Source organism: Chiloscyllium plagiosum, unplaced genomic scaffold, assembly GCF_037043375.1.
Source record: "Chiloscyllium plagiosum isolate Xiang-an unplaced genomic scaffold, Cpla_swu_hap1 HiC_scaffold_14, whole genome shotgun sequence".
Lineage (NCBI taxonomy): Eukaryota > Metazoa > Chordata > Chondrichthyes > Orectolobiformes > Hemiscylliidae > Chiloscyllium > Chiloscyllium plagiosum.
The window spans coordinates 28,758,805-28,783,936 of record NW_028270152.1 but is presented as its reverse complement, the minus strand read 5'-3'; the positions used below and the strand labels follow the sequence as shown (position 1 = coordinate 28,783,936).

Sequence of the window (25,132 nt, the reverse complement as noted above, 5' to 3'; positions counted from 1 at the left end):
ATATTGTGGAAATTACATATAGTAGATACTGTAGAAAGTTGGACAGTGTTTGAGTAGGTGAAATAAGTCACAGGTTTTTGTTTTACACCTTACTGACAGTAGCAATAGTGTTAGCTGCACTTAAAACATGTAATTATTGTTGGTCTGCTACAATGGCTTGATCAACGGTATGGCTTTTATCTTTGTCTGAAAAATCCTATTTAAATACTTTAATTGGTGTAGGAATGATGACAACTCAGTAAACCTCTCTTGTTATCTCAACTCTGGAAAAGTCATACTCATGCCCTTCTCTGTGACATCTCCTGCCGAACTGATCAACAGACTATTGGATTTGATGTTTGTAGGGCATCAGTCGGAGCATGTTAATCCTAAATTAACTCTAACCTTCAGCTAAATTTTGAGAATATTCCATGTGGTTTCTGTATCTTTCTGATTGTCCACAGAAAGACAGGATGTGTCAATCCTGCAAAGCCCCTCCTTGCTGGTGTCAGGCTATTTTTTGTAGAGCTTTCTTTTTCAAGAGCAACTATCATTTAGTCTGTAAAAGTGGAATTGCATACGTTGTGTGAAGAGTTGAAATTTAGTAAATGTGTCACTGGATGCCCATTCTATAATGAGGTTCATGCTATCCATGATACTGTCTTGAAAGCACTGTACTGTCCACTTTAAGATGTAAGTTCCTGTCTTTGTGTCATGTCATGAATCAGACCAAACTCCTTTCAAATATATTTATTAATTTAGTGAAACACTGTTTTGGTGTTGTTGAGCTGTATTTTCATTCATTCATGATCATGGAACTGCTTTTATGAAAAAAAATCAGATCAGCAGGCTCTTAGTTCTTTCTCTTGTTTTGAATAGAGGGAGAGGTAGAGTGATCACAGTGTTTTAACATAGGTCTGTAGTCTTTAGTTTTTACTAAATCATTAAGAACAGCCTTTTTATTTTTAAGTAGAGACACTGAGGAATTTCTCATATTTTAATGGAACTTACATTTTGCACAAAAGGTAATTCGCTCTGTCTTCCTCAGAGTCAATATCTTATCTATAGATCTGTATGGCAGTCTATATCCACAGAAATTGATGTCACTGTTCATTGAAATTTAATGATATTCAGCACTATAGCTCATTGGTCCTCATAATGAAGAATATTGGAGTCTTTTTTAAAAATATAAATAGCCACCATTGCTAACCATTTTGCCACAAGCATAGTTAATTTAGCTGTTTGCCAATGTTTAAGTTAATCCTCATAATATAATGAAGAGGGCAATGATATGCGGTATTGAAGAATCCAACTGATGTTTACTGCAGCTATTTATTGGACACGCATATTAGAGTGTATGATTTGGAGACGCTGGTGTTAGACTGGGGTGTACAAAGTTAAAAATCACACAACACCAGGTTATAGTCCAACAGGCTGATGAAGGAGCAGTGCTCTGAAAGCTAGTGCTTCCAAATAAACCCTGTTGCTCTATAACCTGGTGTTGTGTGATTTTTAATATTAGATTGCAAGAGAACAATGTGCCTCCAGTGATTATTAAGGTGAAGTATTACACCTTTATACCCTCAGGTTGCATACTATGATGCAATGATGACCATTACTCTTAAAGATACACTCACCATGAAATATAAACCGCACCCTATACATTCTCTTCTCTCCCTGTCATTCCATAGGGAGGCTGCCATGTTTCACTGTGCAACCTCTCCATCTCCCTGACTCATGTTAGCAGTGGTAGGATGAAGTCCTTAAATGTCCATTTCCTGATCACTTGGGGGCTTCATTTGGCCTCCAGGGAGAATGTTGTCCTTGACCATGCTCACCACCTCACCCCCACGTCACCCAGAATATGAAATCAAGCGGACATTTGTCACCCACCTCTCTGCCAGATTCTACATTCTCTGCCACAATCATGCCCCACCCTACTCCATCCACCCTCCACATCCTGTCACCCATTCCCACAAGCCCTAGCTATGACTACCACCTCCAAGTACACCCCCAGAGAAATAAATTATTACATTTTGCAGTAGATCAAAGCCCATTTTTGGGCATTCTGGTGTTTTACAATGTGATCTGGATTTCATTCAAAACAAAACAAAATGTATCCTGTGTGGTTTCATTTTTCCCTGGGATCAGGGAGTCTAGAACTAGAGGGCATAGGTTTAGGGTGAGAGGGGAAAGATATAAAAGAGACCTAAGGGAACTTTTTCACGCAGAGGGTGGTACGTGTATGGAATGAACTGCCAGAGGATGTGGTGGAGGCTGGTACAATTGCAACATTTAAATGGCATTTGGATGGGTATATGAATAGGAAGGGTTTGGAGGGATATAGACTGGGTGCTGGCAGGTGGGACTAGATTGGGTTGGGATATCTGGTCGGCGTGGACAGGTTGGATCGTTTCCATGCTGTACATCTCTATGACTCTAACTCTATTTGATGAGATCTGACTTTCAGTTAATTCAGAAGTAAAATTAAAATTGAATTTAACAAGACTGGGGAAGCCTTCCATCATTGGCTTTCGGAAAAACGGGCTTGGTAAGGTATGAGTATTCTAGTCTCTTACCAATTCCAGTTCTGGTATGTTCCTTCTTGAAAAACGTCTATCTTGTGTTTGTTGATCGGTTCATTTCCTTTAACTTTAGTGCATCCTTCTGTGAGACTATTGACAAGTTGAATCATGGTAACCAAACAGTCGCTTAGTAATCACGGGAATCACCCACTGCTCCAAACAACAACAGACGTTTGAGCACTTGTCATTGGAAGTTCAACAGTTGTGAAGAAAGAAGGTTGCATATTTTGTATAGGAAAGCTTTTTTTGCTTCTGAGAGGATTGTGAGTATTAGGGATTTGCTTCCTCAAAAGGAAGTTAATGCAGCTTCTTTAAATAAGCATAAGACAGAGGTAAATAGATTATCAGGACTATGCAAGAATGTAGACTTATTGTGATAGTCAGTTCAGCAATGATCTTCTTAAATGGCAGAGCAGGCTCGAAGGGCCAAGTGACCTTCTCTTGTTCCTTGTTCATGTGTTCATACCTTTGTAGCAGTGGCTGAGGGCTGTATTCGCCTAATGATGTCAATCTTGGCCTCCACGTAACTTTTTAGAAACTGTCCAAGAGCACTGAGGAGAATAGCATTCACCTTCTGAGAAAATCATTGTGCAAGCTATATTGCAAGCGGGTGCACATTGAAATAGTCAAATTAAATTATATACTATATATACTTGTGTAAAAGTCAAAGTTTTTAGACTACTTTTTAAAGGGTAAATTTATGAGCTGACTATTACACCAATACTACTTTTGAGGGGCTGAAATTCATGCTACAGTCCAAACTACGGTCTCATTAGCTGAAGCCCAATTGATCTCTAAACAAATAAAAAAACACAAAGAATTACAGTAGTTACAAGATAAAGACAATAGAAACAAAAATGAATTAGTATACTTTCATTTATGCATACAAAAAATGAAGTAGAAATATAATATGGCTTTAAATTACAATTACATGTTACATGTTAAATTAATTATATCAATTTAACAGTTCTTTGAGGAGGTGACAAGACAGGTCAAAAGTTCTTTGAGGAGGTGACGAGACAGGTCGACGAAGGTCGAGCAGTGGATGTGGTATATATGGACTTCATCAAGGCATTTGATAAGGTTCCCCATGGTAGGCTCATTCATAAAGTCAGGAAGTATGGGATACAGGGAGATTTGGCTATTTGGATTCAGAATTGGCTGGCTGACAGAAGGCAGAGAGTGGTTGAAGATGGAAAGTATTCTGCCTGGATGTCAGTGTTGAGTGGGGTCCCGCAGAGCTCTGTTATTAGGCCTCTGTTCTTTGTAGTTTTTATAAATGACTTGGATGAGGAGGTTGAGGGGTGGGTTAGTAAATTTGCAGATGACACAAGGTTGGAGGTGCCATCGATAGGCTGCAGCGCGACATAGACAGGATGCAGAGCTAGGATGAGAAATGGCAGATGAAGTTCAACCTGGATAAATGCGAAGTGATGCATTTTGGAAGGTTGAACTCGAATGCTGAATATAGGATTACAGACAGGATTCTTGGCAATGTGGAGGAACAGAGGGATCTGGGTGTGCAAGTACAAAGATCCTTCAAAGTTGCCACCCAAGTGGATAGGGTTGTTAAGAAAGCTTATGGTGTTTTGGCTTTCATTAACAGGGGGATCGAGTTTAAGAGCTCTACAAGTCCCTGGTGAGACCACACTTGGAATATTGTGTCCAGTTCTGGTCACCCTACTATAGGAAAGATACAGAGGCTTTGGAGAGGGTGCAAAGAAGGTTTACCAGGATGCTGCCTGGACTGGAGGGCTTGCCTTATGAAGAAAGGTTGAATAAGCTCGGACTTTTCTCTCTGGAGAGAAGGAGGAAGAGAGGAGACCTGATAGAGATGTACAAAATAATGAGTGGAATAGATAGAGTCAATAGCCAGAGAGTTTTTCCCAGGGCAGGATTGACTGGTATGAGGAGTCATAGTTTGAAAATATTAGGAGGAAGATAAAAAGGAGACATCAGAGGTAGGTTCTTTTTGCAGAGAGTTGTGAATGCATGGAATGCGTTGCCGGTTGTGGTGGTGGAAGCAGAATCATTGGGGTCATTTAAGTGACTGCTGGACATGCACATAGATAGCAGTGAGTTGAGGGGTGTGTAGGTTAAGTTACTATGTTTTACTTTAGGATTAAACCTCGGCACAACATTGTGGACCAAAGGGCCTGTTCTGTGCTGTACTTTTCTATGTTCTATGTTCTAAATACGAAAGTTCATTAAAATCCTGCAAAATCACACTGTTCAACATCTTCAGCATCAAATAAAGCTTCATCATCATCAGAATGAATGATATTGTCATATGAATGCTTTTCATCCCTGTCCGTAGTTAGAGGTAGCACATCACCCACTTCTTCTTTATCAATGTCATCCCATAGACAGTCGCACTCTGCACTGTCTAATACATTCACAATTCCACATTTCTTGAGTGATTTGAAAATAGTGTCGGCTTTTATTTCCGTCCATGAATCAACGATCCATTGACAGATCAGTGGTGGTGATGAAGCCCTCATACTGTTTCCTTTCATACATGTTTTTCTCCATCATGCATCCAGGTATTCCACTTGGTTCTCGTCATGTCCTTTAAATGGCTTATTGATACCGACATCTATTGGTTGCAAAACACATGTAAGTTTGCCTGTAATTACAGCTACGTCAGCATTATGTGTTTGGATGTTATCAACATTCTTCACTAGATGTGATCTTATCTGATCACAGATGAACAAACTCTTTTTCTTGCATAGTCCACCTGGTCGTAAATTCCAAGCATCCTTTATCCCTTTTCTACACTCACCTTCATCCATCCAGCCTTGTGGAGGCAAATGCATGATAATTTATTTTGAAAATTTCTCCTTTGGCAAAGTTTTTCTCTTTACAAGAGCCATTGGTTTTAACTTAGTGCCATAAGAAAGAACTAAAGTAAGCCGACGTTTCTCATGGTTACTGGTTTTCACCAGTATTGGTTATTTTTCTCCTTTTTTCATTCTCCGGTATGTTGAGAATAGTAGGTGTTTCATCCAGGTTTCCAATGTGTGATAACTGGTAGCCTTCCTTCTGCTGATTTCTGATTACAAACTGGCAAAACTATAATATCTTCTAGTTCAGCAGGCAGCTTTTGTGCAATCTTAGTTCTCTGCCGAAGTACTGAATCATGCCTTCTCACAAATCTTGTGCACCATCCAGTACTTGCCTTAAAATCTGAAATTCCACCCGTCTTTGATTTGTTTTGTGGATTCGAATGGCTTCACGACTAACACATTTTTCATTTTGACGGTTTCCAAGGACCCACTCAGCAGCTTCTTTTTCCAGTTGTGGGGCCAATTGCTAGGTTTACCTCTGTTTATTAATTCAAATTCAGAAGTTTGAGTTAAGTTCAAAAGGAAGTTGGTCAAATATTAGACACAAAGAATGGGAAAACAAAGGGTGGGAGTGTGGGGGCTTTGGTCTCTGGGTTAATGATTGGATTTGTCTTTGAAATAACTGGCACAAAATTGATGGACCATTTTGTGCTACTCAATTCCACTGAAATAGACTCAAAATGCTTTACAAATCATTTCCATACGTATATTCATTCACAGGATGTCAGCATTGCTGACTGGGCAAACATTTATAGAATTAAAAATCAAACACATTGCTGTTGGCAAATGAAGATGGCAGATTTCTTTCCTTGAAGGATGTAGTGCCTCAATGGGGTTTCTGCAACAATTGACAATTGTTTCATGGTCACTATTAGATTCTTAATTCCAGACTTTTAAAAATTAAATTCAAATACCACCACTAGCCATGGTAGGATTCAAACCAGCATCCACGGAATATTAGCTGGGTTCCTGGAATAAAAAAAAAGCCAGTGATAATGCCACTTGGCCATTGCTTTTCCAAATGCACTTGATTGAAGCTGTCAAAGGTTAAAAATAGTTGAGGTGGGGGGAACAGATAACAGATAAAAGATAAAGAACGCACGCTCATCTCATGGATGATGATGTATCAGTTCTTTCTATACAATTCTTTCTGATACACTCTGCGAAGATGATTTGCAAACAAAATGAAATATCACATGGGCAGGAAGCTTCCCAACCTCAGAGGGCTCTGGGCAAAGACTAGGGTTTACAAGAACACATTTCACAAGTTTCTGTTTGCCGATGACTATCATAACTGTTAGAACTGTTAACATGCAATTTAGCATTGGTTTGTAGTAGAGTCATAGAGATGGACAGCATGGAAACACACCCTTCAGTCCAACTCGTTCATGTTGACCAGATATCCTAAATAAATCTAATCCCATTTGCTAGCACTTGGCCCATATCCGTCTCAACCCTTCATATTCAGAAACCCATTCAGATGCCTTTTACATGTTGCAATTGTATCGGCCTTCACCACTTTCTCTGGAAGCTCATTCCATACATGCTCCACCCTCTGTGTGAAAACGTTGCCTCTTAGCTCCCTTTTAAAGTTTTCCCCTCTCACCTTAAACCTATGCCGTCTAGTTTTAGACTCCCCCACCCCAGGGAAATGACCTTGTCTATTTACTCTATCCATGATTTTATAAACCTCTAAAACGTCACTCCTCAGCCTCCGATGCTATAAGGAAAATAGTCCCAGCCTATTCAGCCTCTCCCTATAGCTCAAGCCCTCCAACCCTGGCAACATCCTTGTGAATCTTTTCTGAGCCCTTTCAGGTTTCACAACATTCTTCCTGCAGCAATGAGACCAGAATTGGATGCAGTATCCCAAAAGTGGCCTAACCAATGTCCTGTACAGCTGGAACGTGACCTCCCAACTCTTCCATTCAATGCACTGACCAATAAAGGCAAACATACCGAACGCCTTCTCCACTATCCTATTTACCTGCATGTTCACTTTAAAGGGACTATGAACCGATATTGAACGTTCTCTTGACTCAGCAACACTCCCCAGGACCTTACCAGTAAGTGTATAAGTCCTGTCCTGATTTGGCTTTCCAAAATGCAGCACCTCATATTTATCTAAATTAAACTCCATCTGCCACTCTTCGGCCAATTGGCTCATCTGATCAAAATCTCATTGTACTCTGAGGTAGCTTTCTTTGCTGTCCACTACACCTCCAAATTTGGTGTCATCTGCAAACTTACTCTTATGTTCACATCCAAATCTTTTATATAAATGAAGAAAAGCAGTACCAATCTTCGTGGCACACCACTAGTCACAGGCTTCTAGTCTGAAAAGCAGCCCTCCATCACCACCCTCTGACTTCTACCTTTGAGCGAGTTCTGCATCAAAATGGCTAGTTCTCCCCATATTCTGTATGATCTAACCAGTCTACCATGAGGAACCTTGTCGAATGTATTACTGAAGTCCACATAGATCACGTCTATCCTCATCAATTCTCTTCCTTACATCTTCAAAAAACTCAATCAAGCTGGTGAGACACGATTTTACACGCACAAAGCTATGTTGATTATCCCCAATCAGTCCTTGCCTTTCCAAATATGTGTAAATCCTGTTCCTCAGGATTCTCTCCATTAACATATTCACCATTGATGTCAGGTTCACCAGCCTATAGTTCCCTGGCTTTTCCTTACCACCTTTCTTAAATAGTGGCAACAATCTTCAGTCTTCTGGCACCTCACCTGTAGTTATCGATGATACAAATATTTCAGTAAGGAGCCCAGTAGTCACTTCCCGAGCTTCCCACAGAGTTCTTGGTTACACCTGATCAAGTCCCAGGAATTCATCCACCTTTATGAGCTTTAAGACATCCAGCACCTCCGCCTCTATAATATGGACATTTTTCAAGATGTCGTTATTTATTTCCCCACATTCTATATCTTCCTTATCCTTCTCTACAGTAAACAATGATGCAAAATGCTCATTTAGTATCTTCCCCATATCCTGCAGTTCCATACATAAACTGCCTTGCAGAACTTTAAGGGGCCCTATTGTCTCCATAGTTACCCTTTTGTCCTTAATGTATTTGTCGAATCCCTTTGGATTCTACTTAACCCTATTTGGAAAACTATGTCATGTCCCCTTTTTACCCTCCTGATTTCCCTCTTAAGTATACTCCTACTACCTTTGTACTCTTTTAGGGATTCATTTGATCTCTGCTGTCTATACCTGACACATGCTTCCTTCATTTGCTTGACCTCAATTTCTTTTATCATCCAGCACTTCCCGCACCTACCAGCCTCGCCTTTCACCATGACCATGCTGTCTCTGAACTCTCATTATCTCATTTTTGAAGGCTTCCTATTTATCCCTTTACCTGCAAACATCCGTCCCCAATCAACTTTTGTAAGTTCTTGTTTAACACCGTCAAAACTGGCCTTGGAAAATTAGAACTGCCCATCATTAGTGGGTGGCACGGTGGCACAGTGGTTAGCACTGCTGCCTCACAGAGCCAGAGACCCGGGTTCAATTCCCGCCTCAGGCGACTGACTGTGTGGAGTTTGCATGTTTAGATTAGATTACAGTGTGGAAACAGGCCCTTCGGCCCAACAAGTCCACACCGACCCGCCGAAGCGAAACCCACCCATACCCCTACATTTACCCCTTACCTAACACTACGGGCAATTTAGCATGGCCAATTCACCTAACCTGCACATCTTTGGACTGTGGGAGGAAACCGGAGCACCCGGAGGAAACCCACGCAGACACGGGGAGAACGTGCAAACTCCACACAGTCAGTCGCCTGAGTCGGGAATTGAACCCCGTGTCTGCGTGGGTTTCCTCCGGGTGCTCCGGTTTCCTCCCACAGTCCAAAGATGTGCAGGTCAGGTGAATTGGCCATACTAAATTGCCCGTAGTGTTAGGTAAGGGGTAAATGTAGGGGTATGGGTGGGTTGCGCTTCGGCGGGGCGGTGTGGACTTTTTGGGCCGAAGGGCCTGTTTCCACACTGTAAGTAATCTAATCTAATAACCACCATATTATTTTTACAGATAGCTGAGATCTCCTTACAAATTTGTCACTTAATTTCCCAGGAAAGATATAAAAGGGGCAACATTTTCATGCAGTGGGTGATACGTGTATGGAATGAGATGCCAGAGGAAATGGTGGAGGCTGGTGCAATTACAACATTTAAAAGGCATCTGGATGGATACAAGAATAGGAAGAGTTTAGACTGATATGGGCCAAGTGCTGGCAAATTGGACTAGATTAATTTAGGATATCTGGTCGCCATGAATGAGATGGACCGAAGGGTCTGTTTCCATGCTGTATATCTCTATGACTCTATGACTATAGAGTCTATAATACAATCCCAATAAGGTGATCATCCTTTCTTCTTTCACAGTTTCACCCAAATAACTTCCCTGGACATGCCCCCACAAATATCCTCCCTAAATATAGCCGTAATGTTATGCCTAATCAAACACGCCACTCCCTCACCTCTCTTGCCGTCCTTTCTATCCTTCCTGGATCATATATACCCTGGAGCATTAAGCTGCCAGTCCTGTCCACCTCTGAGCCATGTTTCTGCAATTACTATGATATTGCAATCCCATTGTTCCCATCCGGGACCTGAGTTTATCTGTCTTCCCTGTTAGGCCTCTTGTATTGAAATAAATGCACTTTAATTTATCAGTCCTACCTTGTTCTTTGCTTTGTTCCTGCTGCCCCTGACTATTTGACTTGTTCCTTTACCCAACTGTACAATTTTTCGATTAATGGCCTTCCTCACTGTCTCCACTACCACCACCACTTACTAGTTTAAATCCACCCGAGCAGCTCTAACAAATCTCCTGCTAGTAAATTAGTCCCCTTCCAGTTCAGATGCAATCTTGTATAGGTCACTTCTACCCCAGAAGACATTCTAATGATCCAAAAATGTGAATCCTTCTTCGCTGCAGAGTTCCTTAGCCAAGCATTCAGCTGCTCTGTCCACCTATTCCTACCCTCGCTAGCTTGTGGCACCGGGAGTAATCCAGACATTACTACCCTCAAAGACTTCCTTTTTAAATTTCTGCCTAGCTCCTTACATTCTCTCCTCAGAATCTTGTCCTTTTCTTTTCCTGTCATTAGTTCCAATGTGTACAACAGCCTCCTGCAGGTGCCTCTCCCGTTTGAGAATATTCTGCACCTTCTCCAAGATTGCCTTGATCCTTGCACCCTGTTGCAATCGAGTGCTTGGAACCTGATGTACCCCTCATTACATTAGAGACAGTCTTGGTCCGAAAAACCTTGCTGTCAGTGCTATATTCCCCTGCGAGTCCACTATCCCCTACATTTTCCAAAACAGCGTACCTGTTTGAGATGGGGACAACCATAGGAGACTCCTCCATGATGTGCCTCCCTCTGCTACCTTTCCTGACTACATGTTTAGTCTATCTTCATTCCTGCAACTGCCATCCTTCACACCCCATAGCTCCTGTAAATTTCTATTGCCTCAACTGCCACTTCAGCTGATCCATACGATCTGATAGGATTTGCAAACAAAGACACTTCCATGCAAACATAATCATCAGTAACATGGAAACTCTTCCTACCCTCCCATATCCAACAGGAAGAGCACATCACTCTACTAAAGGCCATCTTTGCACCTTAACAATCTACAGACCCAGAAAATAGCAGTCTTACTACTTTAAAAACACTGCTCCAGGCTAACTTAGTACCTGTGTTTCATACTTTTAAATTTAATCAAGAGCCAGATCTCAATAAAACGTATAAACAATAAAGAACCCACTCTACTCACTTTTGTAGATTTACAAAAAAAAAGGCAAGGTTACACTTTGAAAAGCCACTTAGCTGCTCCCATGCTGTGAACTATCCCACACAGGTTTCTCCAAGGTCAGCTGTGAATTTCATTGTTTGTCAACTAATCTTAGATGACTCGACATCCAGAGATACTTGAAATCAAATAGCGAACATTAAGCTGTGCGTCCTCACTACTGGGTCAGACAGCAGTGCAGGTTTATTCACTGTTTGATTCACATCCCGTGTGGTCACTGTTTTTGTCTGTTGTTGTGATTTTTCTTCCTCAAAATTCTAGAGCAATGCAACAGCTTATAAAACAGTAATTACTGCTTGGAGAGTTCGAGGAAATCAGTTCCAACACTGAAAATATCTCAAAAAAGGAGCAGCTCTTGCTGCCATAGCATTTTCCCATCCTCCATCTTAATTACTCCGAATCCTCCTTCTCTGATGAGTGTAGAAACTATGGCTTTACAATCCGTATGAAGAAACTGAAGTAATGTATCATGCTGTGCTAGGAAAGCCCCATCTCCAGCCCATGATTTTAGTTTAACACTGAATTCTGTTAACCTAAGTTCACTTATCATGACAGCAAAGTTTCTTGAGCTGCTGTAGCAATGACAAGACACATTCAAAATTGCCAAGCAGGTGTAGCATTTGACAGACTTTAAACATCATTTGGGATCAAAGAGGAATAAGTCTGCCTACAAACTGATAGGCAGATTACTGCTCTATGTGTGGGAGACTTCGACTGGGACACCATTGCTATGCCAAGAAGCTCAATCGCATTTACTTGAATTGCCTTTCAAAGCTTCTAAAGATAAGATGGGAAGCCAAATGCCAGCCAGTGAGGAGTTCACTTGAGCTGACATGTCAAGCATCCGCATACCATTGAGTGTGAAGTGTGCTCTCATAGTGGTCAAAGGCAGCTGATATCAGAGGCAGAGAGAAAACACAAGAAAAGAAAATACAGAGCCAGCAATTTGTCTCCAAATCTCAATTGTACATGGTTTCCTGTCCCATTTACATCAAAACCTTATGAATATAGGCCAGCCTTAATAGTCAGCTAAATAATCACTGGAATCTACCAAACATCCAGGTGGTGGACAAGGTAATCTCCGTTTCAAAGGCTGACCAAGCCAAGATGCAATTGCCATTTCTGTGTGAACTAGCATTATTACTATCCTTATTTTGGTACTTTGGAACCTCAAAAACAATTGTACTGTTGACATTTCATTTCCAATTTAATCTGCTGCTCTGCTAACTCACAACTTTGGTCTTTTGAGCCTTACCTTTGATGTGTTGCTGTAGGCACTTTTCAGTCTCCACTCCACCATATTTCCCACACTTTCAAATAATGTGCTCCCTCGGAGTAGTGTGATTAGCACAGGCAGCAACCGTCCTGTACTCATTGATGCTTGTCAAGTAGATAGAATGCTGATTGACTCAATGGCCTTGAGATCTATGCCAGAAACTAAAACCGACCCCTGATCCAGACATTTACACTGTAACAATTTACAGTATTTGCAATTTGCATACATAATTAAATCAAGAGGTATATTTTATCTGAATACAATGCCATGTCATACCCATTTCAGAATAATCAAATGTCTTAGTGTCTGAGCTCTCAGTTCCTGTGCAATGGTAACTAAGTTTACCCTCAAATACAGCACTGTCTCCAGTACCTTGAGAAGGAAGTGATACAGAAGGAACCTCAATTATTCGAATGACACAGGCAGAGAGTATTTTGTTCAGATAATCGAATGTTCAGATAATCAAATGCTGGATAAGACAGTTTAGCCAAGCATCGGGACCTTGCGATCTTGTCTGGATAATCTAAAATTCGGATGATCGAATACTGGATAATTGAGGTTCCTCTGTATATCACAAAGCAGCTGGAGAATTTTTACTGCTTCAGAAATTCCCTCTCAACCCTATTATGAAATTATGTGGGTGAATTTCCTCTTTTCAACAGAACTGTAATGTATAAACAGGGCAAGAATGTTTGAGAGACAGGAATTATGCAGAAGCTGCTCCCACTCTCTTTCTGTCTTTTCAATTATATCTCCCAGCCCGAGCACTCTCATGCTTTTTAGATTTTCCTGCAATGTGCCGCAGTCCCCAGGCCATTCATTTCAATATATGCTAATCATGAATAACATTTCTGGATCCGCCAGCTTCCTGCTTTTCTATTTGCATTGCAAATAAGACGACATTGGACCGAGATTTATAAGGTACAGATGCTGTGAGCATCAACTGGTGCAGATTGAAATAAGGATTGCCTGAGTCTGGGGATTTTGGAGTTAAGAGTAATAATTTCTGTCACTTCCAGTGATTTTTCTTTGCATTATTTTGTCTAAACATTCTTGAAGCTACATACTTGATTGTTCTCTATCTGTTTATCGGTTGTAAAATATAAGACCACCACAAAGAGCAATTAATATGCATCCATCATGTCCTGGAAATGCAGAGTATGCCATATCAGATCTGCTCCATAGGCATCAGGGCATTGGAACAATTCAGAAACTCATTACAAACATAAAGATCCTATATTAGTCTCAGTAACCTTCCATGAAATTGGTGTCCCTGGATGTCTTTAGATGAGGGAATCAGGTGGTTCAAGCAGTATATAGCAAAAATAGATAAATGAATTTGTGTCACAAATGGACCATGTTTTAAATAAGTAGCAGAATAGAGTCAAGGGACTGGATGATCTTACTTGATTCCTGTTTTTATGATCTCCAAAAATGAAAGTGCAACTGATGTCACACACGGTGCTTTGTTTAGTCTCACTGAATATTCCGTCACTTCAATAAGAAGGGCTTCCATTCCGACAAAGCACAGATTTCAGGGAACAAATATTTCTGCTACTGTCAGTTGTTACAATGCATTAATTGTTTGAAATGTAGTCCTCCGTGTATGCTTCAGGGAGAAAATCAGGTGATCTAATGGCGAGAATGACAAAGCTTGCACCAGTAAGAATAGTTCAAACAACAGCAGGAGTACTATAATCAAAAAACATATGAACAGGATTAGTCCATTAAGCCCCTTGAGCCTGTTCTGCCATTTAATGAGATCATGGCTGATCTGTGGCCCCATTCCATACAATGGGTGGTCCATAGCTCTTGCGACCTTTGCTTAATAAAAAAAATCTAAAAATGAACTGATCACGCATCCATTGCCATTTGTGGAAGAGAATTGCACCACCATTTACATATAAACGTGCTTCCTAACATCTCTCCTGAATGGTATGGACTTATTTCTTAGCCTATGCCCCTTAGTTCTAAAATTTCCAACTGATGGAAAAACTGTATCTTTACCGACCTTGTTTTTTCCTGTTAATATCTTGAAGACTTTTGTTGTGGGGAGAATCACCAGTCTTGGAGTCAGAATCGGGATCTGATGACAGAACCTATTGTACAAGGAAACCGAAGCTCCATGGAGAGAGACGTTCATCAACATGGCTGTCAGCTGTGAGACTCCTCTCACTCTCGGACCACGTCATGATATTTTATACAATTTGCAGTACAATAGTTCACGTATTGAGTGTTTGTTTAGAGTCATAGAGATGTACAGCATGGAAACAGACCCTTCGGTCCAACCCGTCCATGCCAACCAGATAGCCCAACCCAATGTAGTCCCACCTGCCAGCACCCGGTCCATATCCCTCCAAACCCTTCCTATTCATATACCCATCCAAATGCCTCTTAAATGTTGCAATTGTACCAGCCTCCACCATTTCCTTTGGCTGCTCATTCCATACACGTACCATGCTCTGTGTGATAAAGTTGCCCCTTAGGTCTCTTTTATATCTTTCCCCTCTCAGCCTAAACCTAGTTCTGGACAACCTGACCCCAGGGAAAAGATTTTGCCTATTTACCCTATCCATGCCCCTCATAATTTTGTAAACCTCTATAAGGTCACCCCTCAGCCTCCGACGCTCCAGGGAAAATAGCCCCAGCCTGTTCAGCCTCTCCATGTAGCTCAAATCCTTCAACCCTAGCAACATCCTTGTAAATCTTTTCTGAACCCTTTCAAGTTTCACAACATCTTTCCGATAGGAAGGAGACCAGAGTTGCATGCAATATTCCAACAGTGGACTAACCAATGTCCTGTACAGCTGCAACATGACCTCCCAACTCCTGTACTCAATACTCTGATGAATAAAGGAAAGCATACTAAACGCCTTCTTCACTATCCTATCTACCTGCGCCTCCACTTTCAAGGAGCTAGGAATCTGCACTCCAAAGTCTCTTTGTTCAGCAACAATCCCGAGGACCTTACCATTAAGTGTATAAGTCCTGTTAAGATTTGCTTTCCCAAAATGCAGCACCTCGCATTTATCTGAATTAAACTCCATCTGCCACTTCTCAGCCCATTGGCCCATCTGGTCCAGATCCTGTTGTAATCTGAGGTAACCCACTGTCCACTACACCTCCAATTTTGGTGTCATCTGAAAACTTACTAACTGTACCTCTTATGCTCGCATCCAAATCATTTCTGTAAATAACAAAAAGTAGGGGACCCAGCACCGATCCTTGTGGCACTCCACTGGACACAGGCCTCCAGTCTGAAAAACAACCCTCCACCACCACCCTCTGTCTTCTACCTTTGAGCCAGTTCTGTATCCAAATGGATAGTTCTCCCTGTATTCCATGAGATTTAACCTTGCTAACCAGTCTCCCATGGGGAACCTTGTCAAATGCCTTACTGAAGTCCATATAGATCGCATCTACCACTCTGCCTTCATCAATCTTCTTTGTTACTTCCTCAAAAAACTCAATCAAGTTTGTGAGACATGCACAAAGCCATGTTGCCTATCCCTAATCAGTCCTTGCCTTTCCAAATACATGTACATCCTGTCCCTCAGGTTCCCTCCAGCAACGTGCCCACCACCGACGTCAGGTTCACTGGTCTATAGTTCCCTGGCTTGTCTTTACCGCTCTTCTTAAACTGTGGCACCATGTTAGCCAACCTCCAGTTTTCTGGCACCTCACCTGTGACTATCGATGATACAAATATCTCAGCAAGAGGCCCAGCAATCACGCCTCTAGCTTCCCACAGAATTCTTGGGTACACCTGATCGGGTCCTGGGGATATATCCACCTTTATCCATTTCAAGACATCCAGCACTTCCTCCTCTGTAATATGGACATTTTGCGAGATGTCACCATCTATTTCCCGACAGTCTATATCTTCCATATCCTTTTCCACAGTAAATATTGATGCAAAATACTCATTTAGTATCTCCTCCATTTTCTGCGGCTCCACACAAAGGCCGCCTTGCTGATCTTTGAGGGGCCCTATTCTCTCCCTAGTTACCCTTATGTCCTTAATGTATTTGTAAAATGTCTTTGGATTCTTCTTAATTCTATTTGCCAAAGCTATTTCATGTCCCCTTTTTGTCCTCCTGATTTCCCTCTTAAGTATACTCCTATTGCCTTTATACTCATCTAAGGATTCACTCGATCTATCCTGTCTATGCTTCCTTCTTTTTCTTAACCAAACCCTCAATTTCTTTAGTCATCCAGCATTCCCTATACCTACCAGCCTTTCCTTTCACCCTGACAGGAATGTACTTTCTCTGAATTGTCATTATCTCATTTCTGAAGGGTTCCCATTTTCTAGCTGTCCCTTTACCTGCGAACATCTGCCCCCAATCAGCTTTCGAAAGTTCTTGCCTAATACCATCAAAATTGGCCTTTCTCCAACTTAGAACTTCAACTTTTAGATCTGGTCTATCCTTTTCCATCACTATTTTAAATCTAATAGAATTATGGTCGCTGGCCCCAAAATACTCCCCCACTCTTACCTCAGACACTTGCCCTGCCTTATTTCCCAAGAGTAGGTCAAGTTTTGCACCTTCTCTAGTAGGTACATCCACATACTGAATCAGAAACTTGTCTTGTACACACTCTCCATCTAAACCTTTAACACTTTGGCAGTCCCAGTCGATGTTTGAAAAGTTAAAATCCCCTGCCATAATCAACCTATTATTCTTACAAATAACTGAGATCTCCGTACAAGTTTGTTTCTCATTTTCCCTCTGACAATTAGGGAGTCTATAATACAATCCCAGTATAGTTATCATCCCTTTCTTATTTCTCAGTTCCACCCAAATAACTTCCCTGGATGTATTTCTAGGAATGTTCTCCCTCAGTACAGCTGTAATGCTATCCCTTATCAAAAATGCCTCTCCCCCTCCTCTCTTGCCTCCCTTTCTATCCTTCCTGTAGCATTTGTATCCTGGAACATTAAGCTGCCAGTCCTGTCCATCGCTGAGCCATGTTTCTGTAATTGCTATGATATCCCAGTCCCATGTTCCTAACCATGCCCTGAGTTCATCTGCCTTCCCTGTTAGGCTCCTTGCATTGAAATAAATGCAGTTTAGTTTATTAGTCGTACCTTGTCCCTGCCTGACTGTTTAACTTGCTTCTGTTCTCAACTTTACCAGTCTCAGATTGATCTCTTTCCTCACTATGTCCCTGGGTCCCATCACCTCCTCCCCCCCCCCACCTTACTAGTTTAAATAAGTAGTTGGATAATTGAGGTCCTAATGTAAATCCTTGTAGGACATCACTGGTCACATCCTGCCAATTTGAATAAGAACGCATTATCCATACATTCTGTTTCTTGCCTTTCAGACCATTTCCCAGTCATGTCAGTAATTTGCCCTCAATTCCATGGGCTTAGTTGACCTTAGTTAAGTCTCTTTAATAGAACTTTAGCAAATACCTCTGGAAATCCAAATAAACAACATCCGTAGACATTCCCATAGAGATAGAGGGAGAAATAGCATGTGCACTTGTGGTAATTTTCCAAAATTCATTGGACTCTGGGGGCAGTCCCAGCAGATCGGAAAACAGCAAAATGTGATGCCACTGTTTAAAAAGGTCGGTAGACAAAGGACGCAGAATTCTAGACCAGTTTGCTTAACCTATGTAGTAGGAAAGATGCTTGAGTCTATTATCAAGGAAGAAGTAGCAAGGCATCTCGGTAAAAGTTGTTCCATTGGGCAGACGCAGCAGTGGTTCATGAAGGGCAGGTCATGCTTAACAAATCTTTTGGAATTCTATGAAGATATTCTGAGCAGGGTGGACAACAGGGGCCCAGTGGATGCGGTGTACCTAGATTTTCATCAGGCCTTCGACAAGTTGCCGCGCAAGAGGCTGCTGCATAAGATAAGGATGCATGGCATTACGGGTAAGGTATTAGCACAGATAGAGGAACTAACAGGAAGCAAAGAGTGGGGACAAATGAGTGCTATTGTAGCTAGCAATCAGTGACTAGTGGTGTGCCTCAGGGATCGATGTTGGGACCGCAATTATTCACAATTTAGATAGATGATTTGGAGTTGGGGACCACGTGTACAGTGTCAAAGTTTGCAGATGACACTAGGATGAATGGCAGAGCAAAGTTTGCAGAGGACTGTGAAACTTTGCAGAGGAACATAGATGCTTTGAGTGAGCAGAGGTCTGGCAGATAGAATACAAGGAATATGATAATAATAAGTGTGAAGTCATCCATTTTGGTAGGAGTAACAGTAAAAAGGATTATTGCTTGAATGGTAAAAGGTTGCAGTATGCTGCTGTACAGAGGGACCTGGGTATCCTTGTGAATGAATCACAGAAGGTTGGTCAACAGATACAACAAGTAATTAGGCAAGCAAATGCAATTTTGTCCTTCATTGCTAAAGAAATGAGTTTAAAAGCAGGGAGGTTATGTTGTAGCTGTATAAGGTGCTGATGAGGCCACACCTGGAGTACTGTGTGCAGTTTTGGTTCCCTTACGTGAGAAAGGATGTACTGGCACTGGAGGGGGCGCAGAGGAGGTTCACTAGATTGTTTCTGGAGTTGAGGGGTTTGGCTTATGAGAAGAGCCTGAGTAAACTGGGATTATATTCATTAGAATTAAGAAAAATGAGGAGGGATCTTGTAGAAACATATAAAATTATAAAGGGAACAGATAAGACAGACGTAGAGATTATAGTTCTTCTTTCAGGTGAAACTAGGACATGAGGGTATAGCCTCAAGATTACGGGGAGCAGATTTAGGACTGAATTGAGAAGGAACTCTCTGACCCAGAAGGTTGTAAAGCTATGGAATTTCTTGCCCAGTGAAGTTGCTGACGCTACTTTAGTAAACGTTTTTAAAGCTAAGATAGATTTTATTTTGAACAATGAAGGAATTAAGGTATACAGTGAGTTCGTGGGTAAGTGGATCTGAGGCCACAAAAAGATCAGCCATGATCTTAGTGAATGGCAGAGCAGGCTTGAAGGGCCAGATGGCCTACTCCTGCTCCTAGTTCTTAGGTTCTTATGTTCCCCTGACAACTACTCTCCCTGATTAACTGAAAACTTAAGGTGTCATTGACTACTGATTCCACCAATTTCCCTATATGAATGTTAGGCTAGCTGGTCTATAATTCCCTGGTTGTCATCTTTTTCCCGTCTTAAAAAGTGGTATGATGATTGATTTTCCAATCCAGTGGGACAGCTCCTGTATCTAGGGAACTCTGAAATATTATAGTTAGGACATCTACAATATGCTCCCCTACTTCCTTTATCAGCTTTAGATGCAAACAGTCAGGTCCTGGGGATTCGATGCTCTTAAATTCTATTCATTTCCTCATTACTAATGCTTTTCTTATGTTAATTTTATTCAATCTCTATCCCCATTCCACAATTAATTTCCTGAGGACTTCTGGCAAGCTATCCTCCATGGCAGAGGATACCGAGGCTATGAAATTATTCAACATGTCTGCCATTTCCCCATAGTCATTGACAATATTCAGTCTTCAGTAGGCCAACATTTGCTTCTAGGTAAAACAAGGACTGCAGATGCTGGAAACCAGAGTCTAGATTAGAGTGGTGCTGGAAAAGCACAGTAGGTCAGGCAGCATCCAAGAAGCAGGAAAATCGACGTTTCGGGCAAAAGCCCTTCATCAGGAATAGAGCTATTCCTGATGAAGGGCTTTTGCCCAAAACGTCGATTTTCCTGTTCCTCGGATGCTGCCTGACCTGCTGTGCTTTTCCAGCACCACTCTAATCTAAACATTTGCTCCTGACCACCTGGTTTTTCTTTATGTAAATATAATATTTCTTCTTATTGATTTTGATAACCTTTCACTTTAAGTTGCTCTCCCTCTATTTTCCAATCCTTATCATCACAATGTCACTTGGATTTGGTTTTAACACATTATTAACATTGATTCATGGAAGTGCAGACACCAACTGGTTCCTGACTACTTCAAAAGATGGGCATCTACACCAGCATTCAACCTCCATACTATAGTCCACAGCAACTCATTCTGAATAAGCACAAGACACTGGGTGCAGAGTCTATGAAACATTGTTTATTGTTATACAACACAAGATGCAGCAGCAACTGCTCACGGGGGAGAGGGGTCAGCAGGAGGTCATTGTCCATATTAGAACCAATGACATTGGAAGGGAAAAGGTTGAGACTCTGAAGGGAGATTACAGAGAATTAGGCAGAAATTTAAAAAGGAGATCCTCAAGGGTAGTAATATCTGGATTACTCCCAGTGCCACGAACTAGTGAGGGCAGGAATAGGAGGGTAGAGCAGATGAATGCATGGCTGAGGAGCTGGTGTATGGGAGAAGGATTCACATTTTTGGATCATTGGAATCTCTTTTGGGGTAGAAGTGACCTGTACAAGAAGGACGGATTGCACCTAAATTGGAAGGGGACTAATATTCTGGCAGGGAAATTTGCTAGAACTGCTTGGGAGGATTTAAATTAGTAAGGTGGGGGCGTGGGACCCAGGGAGATGGTGGGGAAAGAGATCGATCTGAGACGGGTACAGCTGAGAACAGAAGTGAGTCAAACAGTCAGAGCAGGCAGGGACAAGGTAGGACTAATAAATTAAGCTGCATTTATTTGATTTGGATGTGAGCATGAGGTACAGTTAGTAAGTTTGCAGGTGACACCAAAATTGGAGATGTAGTGGACAGCGAAGAGGGTTACCTCAGATTACAACAGGATCTGGACCAGATGGGCCAATTGGCTGAGAAGTGGCAGATGGAGTTTAATTCAGATAAATGCGAGGTGCTGCATTTTGGGAAAGCAAATCTTAGCAGGACTTATACACTGCATGGTAAGGTCCTAGAGAGTGTTGCTGAACAAAGAGACCTTGGAGTGCGGGTTCATAGCTCCTTGAAAGTGGAGTCGCAGGTAGACAGGATAGTGAAGAAGGCGTTTGGTATGCTTTCCTTTATTGGTCAGTGTATTGAGTACAGGAGTTGGGAGGTCATGTTGCGTCTGTACAGGACGTTGGTTAGGCCACTGTTGGAATATTGTATGCAATTCTGATCTCCTTCCTATCGGTAAGATGTTGTGAAACTTGAAAGGGTTCAGAAAATATTTACAAGGATGTTGCCAGGGTTGGAGGATCTGAGCTACAGGGAGAGGCTGAACAGGCTGGGGCTGTTTTCCCTAGAGTGTCGGAGGCTGAGGGGAGACCTTATAGAGGTTTACAAAATTATGAGGTGCATGGATAGGATAAATAGACAAAGTCTTTTCCCTGGGGTCGGGGAGTCCAGAACTAGGTTTAGGGTGAGAGGGGAAAGATATAAAAGAGACCTAAGAGGCAACCTTTTTATGCAGAGCATGGTACGTGTATGGAATGAGCTGCCAGAGGATGTGGTGGAGGCTGGCACAATTGCAACATTTAAGAGGCATTTGGATGGGTATCTGAATAGGAAGGGTTTGGAGGGATATGGGCCAGATGCTGGCAGGTGGAATTCGATTGGGTTGGGATATCTAGCCAGCATGGACGGGTTGGACCGAAGAGTCTGTTTCCATGCTGTACATCTCTATGACTCTATGCGCAGTTTCTATACCTTATGAGCTTGCTGAAAACTGTTGAAAATCCTGTTTCTTTATACATCAGAATTTTACGTCTACGTCAAAGTCTCATGTCACATAAAAGATCTCACGATGTGTTAATTCACAAATCATCTGAAACTGTCAATACACGTAAACTGTTGTAGATGCTTATTCCAAAATTATTTTTCTCAAATGAAGCTTCATGACATAACTGCCATTTATTATCCTTCAAGATCATTTATAAAACGTTAGTGCATGAGGCATAGATGGTCAGGATTCCACTTTCAAAGCCATCCTGTTTATCTTGGGAAGTCTGTCGTTGTACAATATAAAGGAGCCTTGACTGTTAACTCTCAGTATGTCCAACGATCCTCCAAGATCTCTAACAGTCTAGCTTCCAAGCAGTTTTTCCCACACTGTATTGGTGCCTGCAAAGGAAAAGATTTCTCTCCTGCTGTAGCAAAGGAGAGTTGGTGACGAGAATTTCACATCTGGTAGTTGTTGCCTGTGCTCAGCTGATTGACCCCAAGCCTAAATATTGTTGTGATGTTTGTTTGAACTTCCTGCCTTGAGGTGAAAAGCTATTAACTCTGGAGATAATGGTCTCCAAAGCTGTAAAGTTAGCTCTAATAGAAACATCCTCACTCATTTCCCAATCCTTGTTATATCTACATATAAACCATACCACATCTTCACTAAATGCTATCACATCCCACCCAAATGAACTGCTACGTGACAACTAAAAAGCAAACAATGCAGGACTTATATTGGTTGGAGAAGCTATAACAGTGGAACATGAAACAGGAGATCTTTTCCAGGATCCTAGGGCATATTTCAATCTGCCATCATCTATCATCTAAGTTAACCATGAGGTAAAGTCTCTGTTTATAGAGATAGTAGAGTGACAACATGGATCTTAAGTCACTATCCTTAGCTCTGGCATTGTGCCATCAACATTTTGTGGTAAGAACAGTATTACTCTTGATGAGATCCATCATCTTTCTTCTTGTATGAGATGAGATGTTTAAAGTTGGGGATATACCTGAAGTGATTTGTCCTTGTTCAGTTTTGTGTCTTCAGTTCTCCAGCATGGGAACAGAGTAAATGAAAGGAAGGATGGCAATTGAGAAGTTGGTGACAAATGACATGGGAGACCTGAAAGTAAGAGATGTAGTGGTTTTCTACCAAGTGAAAAGGAAAACAGATGAGAGTTGTAGCAAAAGGAGGCAAACAAATGAGCCAAACTCTGTTCGTTCCTTAATTAGTTGCTCCCAGTAAGCTGTTGAACAATAACTGCTTAAAGATTGCTCTCCGATTTCAGTGCCCTCAAGCAGCTCATAGCTACTTTACACAGGAAAGCCATCAACCTCTGGTTTCTTGACTTTTGTTCTCCTTTGAAATATTATTTGCAGCAATACATACAGTGACACCTTTCTCCAGGCTAGAGATCAACTCCACAAACAAAGTGAACATCATTGAGGTAAATTGATAATTTTATTTATCTTTTAAAAATGATGAGTAAGCAGACAATAAAAGTTTGTGCCACAAAACTCTCCAGTGTGTGAAACAACTTGGCACCAAACCTAATACTGCAAATTCTTTTAAAAAGGGATGATTGCTTTGCCTTACTATGTACCAAAACATCTTCACAGAAACTAAAAAGATCCAATTATCCCCCCAACAATTTCTTGAAAATTTATCTGAGAAAATAACAAATACCAGTAGGAAAGTTGAAATGTTTTTTTAAAAATATCAGTAGTGGGTTATTCAATATCTATAGCAGACATTTACAAGCAGAGAACTTTAGTAATATATTTTGGACCTCACCAATCAATATGTATGCATAAGGGACTTTGGTTAGGGAAAATATACAAGTGACGAAAGTCGCATCTATAGACATATTGTAAATTTAAAAGCTTTTAAATAACAAATTCCATCAAAAATGATTCAGAAGTGACAACTGAAGTTGTATTTAATTTGCCTCCTTAACATCGGAGACTTTTGTTGTACCTACCAAATGAATATAGGTAGGAGGCTCAAAAATAATGACTCCACAAACATGCGGTATGACTTGGAATGGCCTTTTTCATACTCACAGATGAGCAAGAATGTCCAATAAACACTGTGCCTTCCATAATGAAAAAGAGTTCCAAGTAGAAAAGTTTTCAACACATTATACATTGATTCCACACTAGAATTTCTACAAAACATTTACCAGTGTCACACTATTACATGAGCTCACTAATATCAAGTACTATATATAATCAGTTACTTATACAATCATTAAAAAGTCACTTTTTAAACAAGTATATAATGCTTAATTTTGAATTAACATGTTAATAATAAAGTTTGTGCAAAACAAGCAGGCCTCTATAATTAAGTGACATCATTTTGCTTTCTTGTATTTTTTTTAAAAAAGAGACCAGGGAATTTGCTCAGAAGTGCGTCTCCTTCTCTGTGATGGCAGGAATACGCCCATCACCTTTCAGTTTACTGTCACAGTCATTAATTGTGCTGCAGCATGTCTCCATATTGAGTGATCCTACTCCTTTTCGTCGTAAGTCCAGACTGGGAGTTGTAAGCTTCTTAATTCTCTGTAATTGTAAAAAGAATTTTAAAAGAACACAATTCAGTGTTGGGACTATTTGTCTTTTTCTTTCCTTTTTGAAGGCATGCACCTCTGTAGGTCTATTATACCAGTTTAATGTAAGAGATTAGGCAAAAACAATTGATAGATTATTTATGAATTAACCCTAGTGAGCAGAAAGCAAGCTTCTAATCTGACATTTTGTGAAATTCTCATGTTTACTGGGAGCAGCCGGCCACATCACTCCTCCACTGTATATTGATGATATTCGTGAGAGGAATTGTGACACAGGCTAATGAGTTATTGCTGTGAAAAGGGACTTAGCTGTAGATACAATGCAGAGCTCAAGCTACTGGGTATTTAGCAGAAGGAAGTGAGTTGCCTTGTGTGCAGTTAGCACATAAAAGTAAAAGAGAGAAATCAGAATTAACTAGAAAGTATACTGGAACCACAACTGATCTTAAATTCATTTAATTTCT

At 41.1% G+C, this 25,132-nt stretch overlaps 1 protein-coding gene and 1 long non-coding RNA gene across 3 annotated transcripts in view; one reads left to right on the top strand and one right to left on the bottom strand.

Moving 5' to 3' along the window:
* The window catches only part of LOC148147941 (uncharacterized), a 117,433-nt gene that overhangs the window by 83,318 nt on the left and 8,983 nt on the right, over window positions 1–25,132 (top strand). The window lies entirely within an intron of this gene.
* slc6a11b (solute carrier family 6 member 11b) overlaps window positions 23,542–25,132 on the bottom strand; it is a 173,359-nt gene continuing 171,768 nt past the window's right edge. For both annotated transcript variants that reach the window (XM_043707925.2, XM_043707924.2), the window contains exon 15: window positions 23,542–24,660. In XM_043707925.2, the coding sequence (XP_043563860.1) occupies window positions 24,502–24,660 (159 nt within the window). In that variant the 3' untranslated portion in view covers window positions 23,542–24,501. The remainder of the gene's footprint in view (window positions 24,661–25,132) is intronic.